At 34.2% G+C, this 12,044-nt stretch overlaps 1 protein-coding gene across 1 annotated transcript; it reads left to right on the top strand.

The window, feature by feature from the left end:
* Nucleotides 1–1,732: 1,732 nt before the first annotated feature.
* On the top strand, nt 1,733–10,287 carry LOC116521206 (UDP-glucuronosyltransferase 2A1-like). The gene is made up of 6 exons (XM_032235897.1): nt 1,733–2,501; nt 5,378–5,526; nt 8,207–8,338; nt 8,992–9,079; nt 9,174–9,393; nt 10,008–10,287. The coding sequence occupies exons 1-6, from the start codon at nt 1,733–1,735 to the stop codon at nt 10,285–10,287; spliced, it is 1,638 nt and encodes a 545-aa protein (XP_032091788.1).
* The last annotated feature ends 1,757 nt before the right edge of the window (nt 10,288–12,044 follow it).

The raw sequence follows: 12,044 nt of genomic DNA, 5'->3' as shown, positions 1-12,044 counted from the left end.
TGGAAAAAAAACACCCAAAGTCCACTTTCTGCCACAAATTTAACTATAACTTCTGTACATTAGAACATTACACACACCTTCAGATGTTATTCCCTAGCTTGTACATGACTGATATGTGGTGAAAATGTGAAAACTTACTTAACAACACTCTTGCTTAGCAACCAACATTTTGGACTCAATTGTGGTCATAACTCAAGGACTATCTCTGCCTTTCTCTGCACGGCAGCCTTGTCCTAGTAAACTCTTTCCCCTTTCTGGCAATTTTCCTCTCTGTTAGAGGCACAAAAATAATCCTGATGATATAAGGTTTCCTGCTGGGGCAGGAAGTTGGACTAAATGACCTCCGAAATCCCTTCCAGCCCTGGATTGCTGTGCTGTTTCAAAGTGTCTTCTAAAGCCAGGTCTAGTGCCAAGGTTAGCAGTACTTCCTTCCTCTCCTTTCTCTCTCTCTCTCTCTCATCCTTCCTTCCTCTTTCTTCCTCTTTCTTCCTCTTTCTTTTTTTTCTCTTCCTTTCTTCCCCCATTCCTTTCTTTCTTTTCTCTCTCTTTTTATTTCTTTTCTCTCTCTCTCGCTCACATTTTAGGAATCACATCTAAAGGCCCTCTAGAAGTCTTATTCAAAATTGATTACACGCCAGGCTGCCATTACTACCGGTTCAGAGAGGTATGCCGAACTGGGCCGAACAGATAGGAACTCATCTCTGATGTATTGCTAAATCATCCTCATTGTATCAGCTTACAGTTTACAGCTTACAACATTACATCATCAGGCAGCTATTAAATCCTTATTACCTGATACAAACAAATCTTAATATTATTTTATTTAATTCTTCAAAATATTTTTTTCTCCAATTTTATTGGTATCATTTGAAACAAGTACAGTATTCTTGGCAAAATGCTCATTTTTATAATTGCTATTCTTCCTGATGGTGACAGTTGTAAGTCTTCCCATTTCTCATCAATTTCATCACAATTTTTATCTTTTGATTAACTATTTTATTCTATTGGTTTCTTATTTCCCCTGTTTGTCTGTTTACATTTTTAGAAATGTAAAACTACCTCATTGTCCCTCACTGAATTAGTAATCCTAAAATTCAGGATGTTTGCAATCCAAAAAGCTATTCCCCTGGCCTTAGAGCTATTGCTTAAAAATATTCTCCACAGACAGTGTGTATGGGATTTTTAACATAATTTCTTTTTTTTATGTTTCCTGTATCCTTATGCTATCTGATTTATTAGACTTTTACTATTTCTCTTGCACATAATTATTGATCTAGTCCCCTTAAGATTCCCTTTGGTAGTATTCAAATTAGCCATATTTCAAAAATCCATAAATATAAAACAAAGAATATGTTTGAGAGAGTATAATGCTTACTCTGGAATTCTGTGGAGAGTAAACAAAAATTTCAAAAGAAAAGCATACATATTATAACAATGAATTAATAAAAATAAAAAGAAAGTAATTTTTGTTTTTTTCTAATTTAAAAATGTTTCTTATTTTTATTAATCATTAAAACAAATATCTCTGTCTAATCTCTCTGTAATTTCGCAGTCTCTATGTAATCTCTATTTCATTATGTTTCATTATTTTATCATTTTCTTTTGTATTTAACTTTGTCCTTAAACAACAGAATTTGACTAGAAATTCTTAAAAACTGAACTCATCCACCTGGTTAAGGACAGGAAGCTTTCTGCAGAAATTATTCATTGAGGAAGAATCTGTGAAGAAAATATGACTGCCCAAGAAAAGCTTATAGTGACTTCAAAGTCAGTAAGATCAACTGCAATAAAACTTGTCATCCCCTTGTTGATGGTTCAGGTAATGCTGGTAGGAAATGTTTTGTGTGGGCATGTGCTTATTTGGCCAACAGATGCCAGCCATTGGCTAAACATTAAAATAATAATTCAGGAACTGATAAACAGAGATCATCATGTCAGCATCCTGATTCCAACAACATCTCTCTTCATCAGACCTGGAGATATTTCAGCTGCCAATTTTGAAGTATATTCTGTTCCCTTTACAAAGGAAGAGTTTAATTCTTTGATCACGGATTTCATAATGTTATGGTGGAATAACAAACCATCTATTACAACCTTTTATAGATTTTATCAGGAACTAGGGAAATTGATGGAGAAAGTAAATAAATTCAATCGGAAAATGTGTGAAGCAGTTTTAGCTAATCAAGAACTCATGTCTAAGCTGAAGAACGCTAAATATGATGTGCTTCTTTCTGATCCTGTGATGCAATGTGGTGATTTGATTGCTTTGAAGCTGAACATCCCATTCTTATATACGCTGAGGTTCTCTCCAGCCTCAACAGTGGAGAGACATTGTGGAAAAATGCCTGCCCCTCCTTCTTATGTTCCAGCTATTTTATCTGGGTTCACAGACAAATTGTCATTTGAAGAAAGGATAAAAAATATTATCTCTTACTACATTCAAGACTATATTTTCCAAAAATATTGGGGGGAATGGGATTCCTATTACAGTCAAGTTTTGGGTAAGTCATTTTTATTCATTTATTTACTTCTCAAGTATCATTGGTGTATCTTTTAGTATTGAAGGAAAACAGTTGGATTAAAAGAATTTTCATAAAACAGAATTAGAAAAGTCTCATTCTGAACATATAATTAAATATATTGCTACAGGTTAGAATAGATATGCCTGTCAATCCATATTGGCTAGGGTTGATGGAATTGTAAAAGATCTGGGAGAAAAAAAAACTGAGGTAGATAATTTTCCTACCTGACAGTAATTTCATTTGAACAAGTTTGGTATTTTATGTATTCAAAAAATAGATGAGATAGTCTTTTTCTTTCAGAGGTGCTTATGAGGTGAAGTCAAAATTGCATCTGTGCTGATATGTTCAAAGCTTCATTTGTGTTACATATGTAAAACATATAAAAACATGCAGATCCATCAACTCATTGTAGCTACCATTTTGATCTTAAACAGTTATACATCCAGCCTCCTTTTGTTCCTTTTGTTCTCTTTGTTTTTTATTCTTCCATTTATCTAGGATCTGTTTTTAGCCAAACATGGCAGCGAAGTTGTCATATTTTGTTTGCTGTTCCACAGATCTAGAGATATGATTCTTATGGAAATTCACAAGTCCTATAAATTGGATGTACCATCTCACTTTAAATTTGCATTCTGCATATTTGTTTACTGTTTAATAAATAAAAATAAACATAAAAGAGAAGGCCAGCTGAATGTAATGTATTTAGTAACAGGTATAATTTTGCTTTCCTCCTATATAAAAAGATAGCACCTTGTTATTAGCACCACTAGTTCTGTTCTGAAGTTTTCTGAAAAACTGATAAATTATGGATAATCTCATACAGAAAAACAAGGTGTCCCCATTTTCCTCAAATATTAGTTGTATTTATGTTAATAGTACTTTGCTTACAACACAAGGTGAGCCTTTAACTCCCTGTATCCCAGAATTGGGGTTGGGGTATCACTCTTCAAATACCAGTTTAATCAAAACAGCCACAGATTATTAGCAGAGTAATTGGGCAGACAAGAATTGGAATTCAAGAACAACTAAAGGACTAGAGACTATCTGCCTTTGACCTGGGGAGTTCACTTCTGCTTCTGTCTCTAGGATATTTTTCCATGGCCGTGTTGGAAATAAACTTGCTGAATCTTCTTAGGAAGGAAAAAAGAGATTTGAACCTTCAGGTCACTAAAACCTATCCAAATATGAAGATATTTAATAGGATTTTAAAAAACACATGGTACTGCTGCACCAAGAACAAATTCACCTGTAAATTGCAGGGATGAGAAGCCTTCCCAAAGAGACTCTCAACCCTTTTAAATTATTGGGATTTTTTTTTTTTTTGCTAACCACATCATAGTGCCTAACTCTTCAAACCAGCTGTTCTTTGAGCCAAACAGATATGAGAAGGATACAATATATTGAGCATATTTTGTTTTTGTGACATTAGGAATATCTAGTACTAACCTGCTATTTAAAATGATTGCATTTTCAATTGAGGGAGTAAAGCATGCCCTTCTGTTAAAAAGTAACTACATAATCTGCAACTAAATACTTTTATTGTTCTCCCTCCCCACTAATAATTATTGATATTCTTGGCCACCATTATGGTTAAGAAAGAAATGGGCTAGCACGTTAAAGAAATAGTTCAGTTTTGCTGTTGCAAGCGCCCAGTTTAACAGGATTCGGGTTTTTCCATCCATTTCCCATCCTAGTGAGAAACCTGTTTTTTTTTTGTTTTTTTTTTTGCATTCTTTGGTTGGATCCTGATCCAGAAGCAATAAAGATCTGACCTCTGTTGCCATTAATAAACTTATCCAGTTTATTCATAAATAAATAATAATTTGAAATACTTTTTTTACTTGTACTGGAATATTCAATGTAAGAAATTCTTGGTTAGATATTAAAACTTTGGCTCCATTTTTATTTTACACTTCTAAATAATACTGGAAGAATTAAATGAAACAACTTTTTCTTTATGCACAGAATACATTTTTTTCTATTAACTTGAATTTATGAATCCATATGGATCAACAGGGAAACTGGCTCATAATTTCAATTATTTCAGTTTGTACTAGCCAACTTATCTAAATAACGAAATCATTTTAAAAAGGGCAGCAACAAAGATTACACACATGTCTAGGTTTGTATAATTATTTATACCTGTGGATTTCTGGGAATAGATATACTTAAAAAAAAAATCAAAGTATAGGACCTGCATATCTTCTGTTCTATCTTGTATTGATCAAATGTTTTGATTTTTATTCGCTGCTTTCTTTTCCTCCTATGTTCCCAGATAACTGGGCAAGAACCTGACTTGGGCATCTCCACAGAACCTGCAATTTACACTACACATTCAATTCCATTGTAGCTTTATAGTTTGTATTCCATGTGATTCAGATGACTCCCTGCAGATTAACTTTCAGAACAAATATAAGTTCTAATTCACCAAATTGAATTTTTTAAAAAATGAATCCCCCCCATCCCATCCACCCCCGGGTTGGCCATCTGTTTCAGTTGCTGTTTCCTTTTTAGGTTTATCCATATGGTATGTGAATTCAGTATGCTCATCATAGCTAAAGATTGTTTTTTAAATTATTACCCAATGCTAGTGGAAGATTCCCCATCAAGAAAGTTGATCTATTTTGGCCCTCCAGTGAACAAATGCATGGTTTTGGGAAAGTTTTGCTCACCCTTGATAACATGTTTTTTAAAACTGTTGAGTAACATTCAGTTGAAAACATAAATGTATTGATTTTGAATATTTCTGAAATCAGTATCACTAAACCTATTAAGTACCAATGCAGAAAAAACAAGCAGTACATAAATATATTTGAATATAAGCAGTACATAGCTCTATTACTTTCTATCTGAAGGGAGACCCACAACACTGTGTGAAATAATGGGTAAAGCAGAAATATGGTTAATCCGAAGCTACTGGGATTTGGAATTTCCACGACCTTTTCTACCAAACTTTGAATTTGTTGGAGGTCTGCACTGCCAGCCAGCCAAGCCTTTATCTGAGGTAATTATATCCTTCGTCATTGATCTGGTAATAATAAAGCTTTTTCAAAGGAAGTACAATGGAAAAAATGCCTTAGAAGCAGCATTTTTTTGTGGATTTTCTTCTTTGTCTCAGATAGTTTGTGGAAACTGAAAATAAGGTAGCCATAGAATGAAGATGATCTGAAATTACAGTAAGATTTGGGGACAGACACGTATTCTTGAACTGTAGCTTGCATATTAATGATTGAAAAACAGAAATGGATTGGTGAAAAAAGATCTCAGTAGGGAATCAAAATGAAGGAAGGTCTTGTTCAATAAGAGTTCTGGAAGACCTCTTGAAGACCTGAAAAAACCATGTTAGGGACAGATCATCATAGAAAAAAATCTATTTATGTGATTGCTAAGAGTCAATATTGATTTGATAGTACATAATCCCCCTTTTGCTTAGATTCAAAGAATAACATATTCTCTGTGTTAGTAAATCACAATGTCCACAAGGCAAACTCTGATCATCAGTAATCCCAGGGAAGCAAATCACAAATTACCAAACAAGTATGCGGATTTTGCAGATGTATTTTGAAATGAAGAAGCGGTAGTCCTTTCATCACACAACCTGCAACAGTGCTATAGACTTAATTCAAGGAGCTAAAATACCTTCTAAGAAGCAGTTTCCCATGTCAGCTAAGGTGTTATTGGTTTTTGACCAGTGTTTGGAATCTAACTTGTAGAAGGACTTAAATAGACCTTTGACGTCACCAATTTCAGCAGCTACCCTTTTCATCCCCAAGAAGATTCTGATACCACAAACCAAGTGGTGAAGTTCCCTTGTGAATTGTTCATGACTACAAATGGTTGAATTCTGTGATGGTGAGACATTATTATCCATTACACCTAATATTGGATTTGCATCTGATGTTATTTTGTGATGCTTTATCTGAATGACATCCTAATCTACTCGAAAGACGAATCTCACATGACCACCATGAACAGGAGATTTTCAGTAAGCTAAGGGAAAATCATCTTTTAGTTAAATTAGAAAATGCCTTTGATTTAAAATAGTACTACATTTCCACAAGTAGAATTGAAATGGATCTTCAGAAAGTCCAACAGCAACCCGCCTACACAGTTAAGTATGTTCAGAACTTCTTAGGTTTTTGCAAACTTTTATAGAAAGTTTATCCCATGCTTTGCCCATAAACACAGCTATTGAAAAAAGGAGTCAAATTTGCTTGGACACACTCACAGCAAACTGAGGAGTTAAAACAACTTGTGGCATGCCAACACCTCCTTCAGTATCCTGAACCATCACTCAGACTGATGCCTCTCATGCGGCTGTCAGGGCTGTTCTCTTGCAAGAGGACTGGGAGGGGGAAAGTGCTCTTCGTCTTGAGTACTTTTCTCAAGGTCATTGACCACTCTAGAACAAAACTATGACATTTTAAACAAAGAATTATTAGCAGTCAAGCCAGCCTTCTAATAGTGGAGACAATTTTTGGAAAGCGTGCATTGGCCCATCAAAGTCAACACTGACTATAAAAACCTAGAAATGCTGCAATGATCCAAGGTAAGTGAGATGTAGTCCATTCTTCCTATTTGACTTCTATATATAGTATGTCCAAGGTTTGAAGAATTTTATTCCAGACAAGCTGTCCCATAAACCAGAGGACTCACATTATTCCAGAGCTCAATAGGTGCCAGCATCATACAGCCTTCTAATTTCAATTGCAAACCTGACGAGCGCATGCTTCATTTTCAGCACAGTGCCGAAAAGATTCGCCATTACTGTCAAAATTCTTTGATTTCTTGTCAGCTTAGCTGTCTTGAATCGCAATGAATAAATCGTTACTATATAATGGTTAAAACTGTAAATTGAAAGCCACCTTGTTTTCAGTTCAAATCTTCAATCCAATGTAAATAAATATAAATATGTGCTCTTAGTTTACCCTGCTGACAGCTGGCCATTTGCATTCTTTCAGAGAGTCATTGAGGCCACTTGGAGGTTTATCTGTGTCCTCTGGGTCACTTGCTTAGTGCAAATGGGTATGGAGTTTTCTTGGAACTGTTGAAAGGACTATATTGTAGACTACATATAGATGATGTCATATCCCTCACCTTCTGTCAAGAGAGGGTTGTTTCAATTTTGACATAGATGGTGTTTTTGACCCACCCTTTCAAATCAGCAGTCCTCTTTCCAAAATGTGAACTTTGCTGTCTTCAAAAAAGTGGTCTTTGCCTTTTAAATGTAGATGGACTACTGAATCTTGTTCTGATGGGTTTGTTCTCCTATGTTATGCCATGCGTTTATGAAACAGTTGTTTTGTTTCCCCAATGTAGAGCTCTGCATATCTCACTGCATTGTGCTCTATATACCACAATGCTGTTTGTGTCTGGGTGCTTTATCCTTGGGGTGGACACGCTTCATTAAGGCAGACACCCATTTTTCTGAAATAGTATAGAGTCCCCTGCTTGAGCAAGGGATTGGACTAGAAGCTCTCCAAGGTCCTTCCAACTTTTTATTCTGTTTCTTCTGCTTCTTTCAAATGCAAATGACTACATGCTGTTTTTTCCTGGTCCATCATCTGCTTGCATTATGATCAAAAATTATGTGATTTGAGCACACTAATCATGGCCAACCAAAGAAAATGAAAAATTTCATGCCATGATAAAGAGGTCTGATTCTTTTTTTTCTTTGCTAACAGGAAATTGAAAATTTTGTACAGAGTTCAGGTGAACATGGTATTGTAGTATTTTCCCTTGGTTCACTGGTTCAAAACTTAACAGATGAAAAAAATAATATAATTGCATCAGCACTCAGCCAGCTTCCACAGAAGGTCAGTGTCCTAGGTGTAAGTATACACACAAATTTCTATGAAGGAAAACACTTTATGGATAATCCAGAAATCTTCATTTTCTTCTCCAATAAATTTCTGACTTAGTGATTTACAAAAGATTTCATAATTTTCATTTAATTGAACTGTGTCTAATTTTTTTTTATCCTGATAACTTTTAACTTCTTTGGAGTTTGACAATTTAGAACATATGCATTTTCAATTGATTTTATGTAATTTACTTCTTTCTGAAAATTCCCACAATACTAAGGGATTGCAAATACTGTTAAAACTCATATTTTCTATTAACTTTATGATAAAAGACACAAGAAATACATTCTAACACATCTAATTCTGGTTATGCAACATGTTTTAAATGCAAGAATTTAAAACAAAAATTACTAGTACGAGTTCCCCATTTTATTGTTATAAAAAAGAATGGCATGTAATTTTATTTATTTATTGCATTTAAATTATCTTGGAATCCTTGGAATTTCAGCAATTTTACAAAAATGCAACATTAAAAGTTCCATGACCCAATTCAATCACCCAAACCCAAACAAACTCAAAAATCTAAAATTCATCAGCCAGGATAAATTCTAACATTGTTTGCAATTTGGACTACATGGAATCGTTTTCCGATTATTTTACCCTAGGTTATCTGGAGGTATAAAGGGAAAAAGCTAGAAATGCTTGGAGCCAATACCAGGACCTATGATTGGATACCACAAAATGATCTTCTTGGTGAGACACCTTATGCTTCTTTAGACTGAATACAACAGTCCCTATGTCGTATCTTAAAGGATTTTGTCAGAACATTTTCATTTTTTTATTCCAGGCCATCCAAAGACCAAAGCATTTATAACACATGGTGGAACCAATGGAATTTATGAAGCCATTTACCATGCAATTCCCATAGTAGGGATTCCCCTATTTGCAGATCAGACTGATAATATTATCCATATGAAGGTGAAAGGAATGGCTGTGGAACTAGATATCCACACAATGAAAGCAGATGATTTAGTAAATGCTGTGAATACTGTCATTCATAATGATTTGTGAGTTGTTTACAAACTCTCTTCGGAATATAGATTATGTCTAAGATATTAATAGTAATCAATTTGCTGGTTTTTTCCTTTGATGTCATGATTATTTTAGTAATTCTGGTTACTTTACCAGTTATTTTATCTCAATTAGGCCCAATTTTCATATATCTATAAGGAGGTAACAGTAGAATATGTACTTTGAGCATTTTACTGGACTGGATTCCTTTCCAATTATCTGTGCTACTTAGGACTAAATAGAATTTGGAGCATTATCCTTTCCCCCGTATAGAATGCATTTGTGCTTTGTTCAGTATACCTAAATTCATTGTTCAGAAAAGGATCTTAAAATTCTAGCTAACTTTTTGATATTTTTTATATATGAAAATGAATAGAATGCAAGTGTTATTGAAGATAAAATAGTATTTTAATGGAGTATAAATTAGCTAGCGGTTATAATAGTAATGAACTGACTTTGGGTAAGAAATTTTTAACAGGCACTAAGCTAGTTTGAATTGTTTGATGTAAAGTCTATAAGTGCTTGAAGACTGAAGTTCTTAAAAACAATAGAAAGCAGATTTCTGACTCTTTCCTAATTTATTCTTTTCCTTGTACTTTAATTTTTCCAGTTTTAAGAAAAATGCTTTAAAAATATCTCAGGTCCATCATGATCAACCGATAAAGCCGCTGGACCGGGCTATCTTTTGGATTGAATTTGTCATACGTCACAAAGGTGCCAAACATTTGCGAGTAGCTGCCTATCACTTGACTTGGTATCAGTATCACTGTCTGGATGTCATAGCCTTCTTGATTGGCTGCACAGTAGTTTTTGTATTCATCACTTTTAAATGCTGTTCATATTGCTTTGGGAAATGTGGCAACATTTTACAAAAATCAAAAACAGATTAATTTTTCTGGGACTGAGTCCCCAACACTGATTTATATTAAAATGTTTCCATATAATTAGATTCCATTCATAACATTAAATTTTATTTTTATGTGTAAAGGGTTAACAAATTTAGTTTTGATTTGATTGGTAGTTAGGTGATTGAAGTAGAAATTGAGCTCTAATGAGAAATAATTTTTTGCAAATGCTTCTCTATAATTTTCTCCAAATCAAATTGTTACTTTATTTAGAAATTCATATGTAATTTTTTCCTCAAAATCCCAATCACTTGTTTAAAATTGTTTATGGAAGTATCTAGTACAGGATAATTATATTAGACTAAGTGATGTACTTATCTTCAGCAAACACATACATGAGGAAAAGTCAGATTAAACAGTAATCTATATATAAAACTTTTGATTGTGTTGCATTGTAGCTGTTCGGATGAATACATCTTTGCTACTGTTATTAAGAGTAACAAGAGTTAATGAGCATCCAAAAGTTGCTGCTTTCACAATAGTTTTTATAACTTCTATCAGAAAATACTATGAGGCCAAAAAACCCCAAATATCTTGGAGAGACTTCACTGGAATTCACTGCTTGTCTTGTGCAATATTTTTATCAACAAATGGGCTTTACAAGCTGTAAAGGGTTAAAGGGAAAATTCCAAGATTTGTTTTCTCAAGATTTAAAACATTTTTAAATGGATTATGCATCTATCATGGCTACCATTCCCCAAGCCAAGCTTTGCACATCTGACAGCCTGACACTTGGGGTGGGAGGTGGGGAGAAAAATCTAAGCATGGCGACTAAGGAATGAAAAGCAAACACCTGCTCGCCAACATCACCCATCGGAGTGCAAAGCAGAAAAGTCCATCAAACCAAAGACCCATTACCCAAGAGATACCAGTACCTGATTAAATGTTTGCTGATAAAAAGGGGAAATGGCCAGGGAAAAGGGAATGTTAATTGTGTAGTCTGCACCAAAATGCCAGAACTAGCTTCGTTAAACTTCTGTAACCATTTAAGCTCCAGTAGAGTATACTCTTGGCAAAACAATGGCCCAGTATCTTTCTTTGCTGGGTGAATAAATGGGATGGTTGACTGCATCGTTTTCTTACAATTGTGAATAAAATGTTTAAAACAAGACACAAAATCTTTTGCCTCCAGCAACCAACTGGTTTTGAATGTAATCAATTTACAATTAATTCTCACAAAATTATCTTTTCTGTGCAGAGGAAAAAATAAAAATAGTGCATTTCTTGATATACTGTCCTTGAGAAAGGACAACCCATTTCTATCCTCTAGAATATTCTGTTGTCCTGCTAGCATGACTAGGCTCCAAGGGATGGGGTGTATGGAGAGAAAAACAGTCTGTCTATTTTCCTCTTCCAGATAGGAAATACTATATCTAGGAGAACAGTCAGTCTGTTCTCCTAGATATAGTATTTCCTACCTGGAAGAGGATCATTTTAAATTAAGGTGTCTTTTTGAGTACATGCTATATTAAAATGAGTTAACCAATGGCATTACTTATTCTAGGCACCGTTAATATAAAATTCCTCTTTTTCGCCTTTTAATGCTTTTATTCCATAAAAGAAGAAAACACCACAAAAAGTTAAAAGAAAACACTATTTTTAATAGAAATACAAGGGTTTTGAAGTCAGAATATTAACCCTTTAATTGACATCAATGCATTTTCTATATAAATTATAACTGATTTCTAATCTCTGTTTCAAAAATACCCAACCACACTTTCAAATTGGTTAATCAATTATTG

Source organism: Thamnophis elegans, chromosome Z (genome assembly GCF_009769535.1).
Source record: "Thamnophis elegans isolate rThaEle1 chromosome Z, rThaEle1.pri, whole genome shotgun sequence".
Lineage (NCBI taxonomy): Eukaryota > Metazoa > Chordata > Lepidosauria > Squamata > Colubridae > Thamnophis > Thamnophis elegans.
The sequence above is the reverse complement of the archived record's forward strand: the minus strand, read 5'-3'. Positions and strand labels throughout refer to the sequence as shown.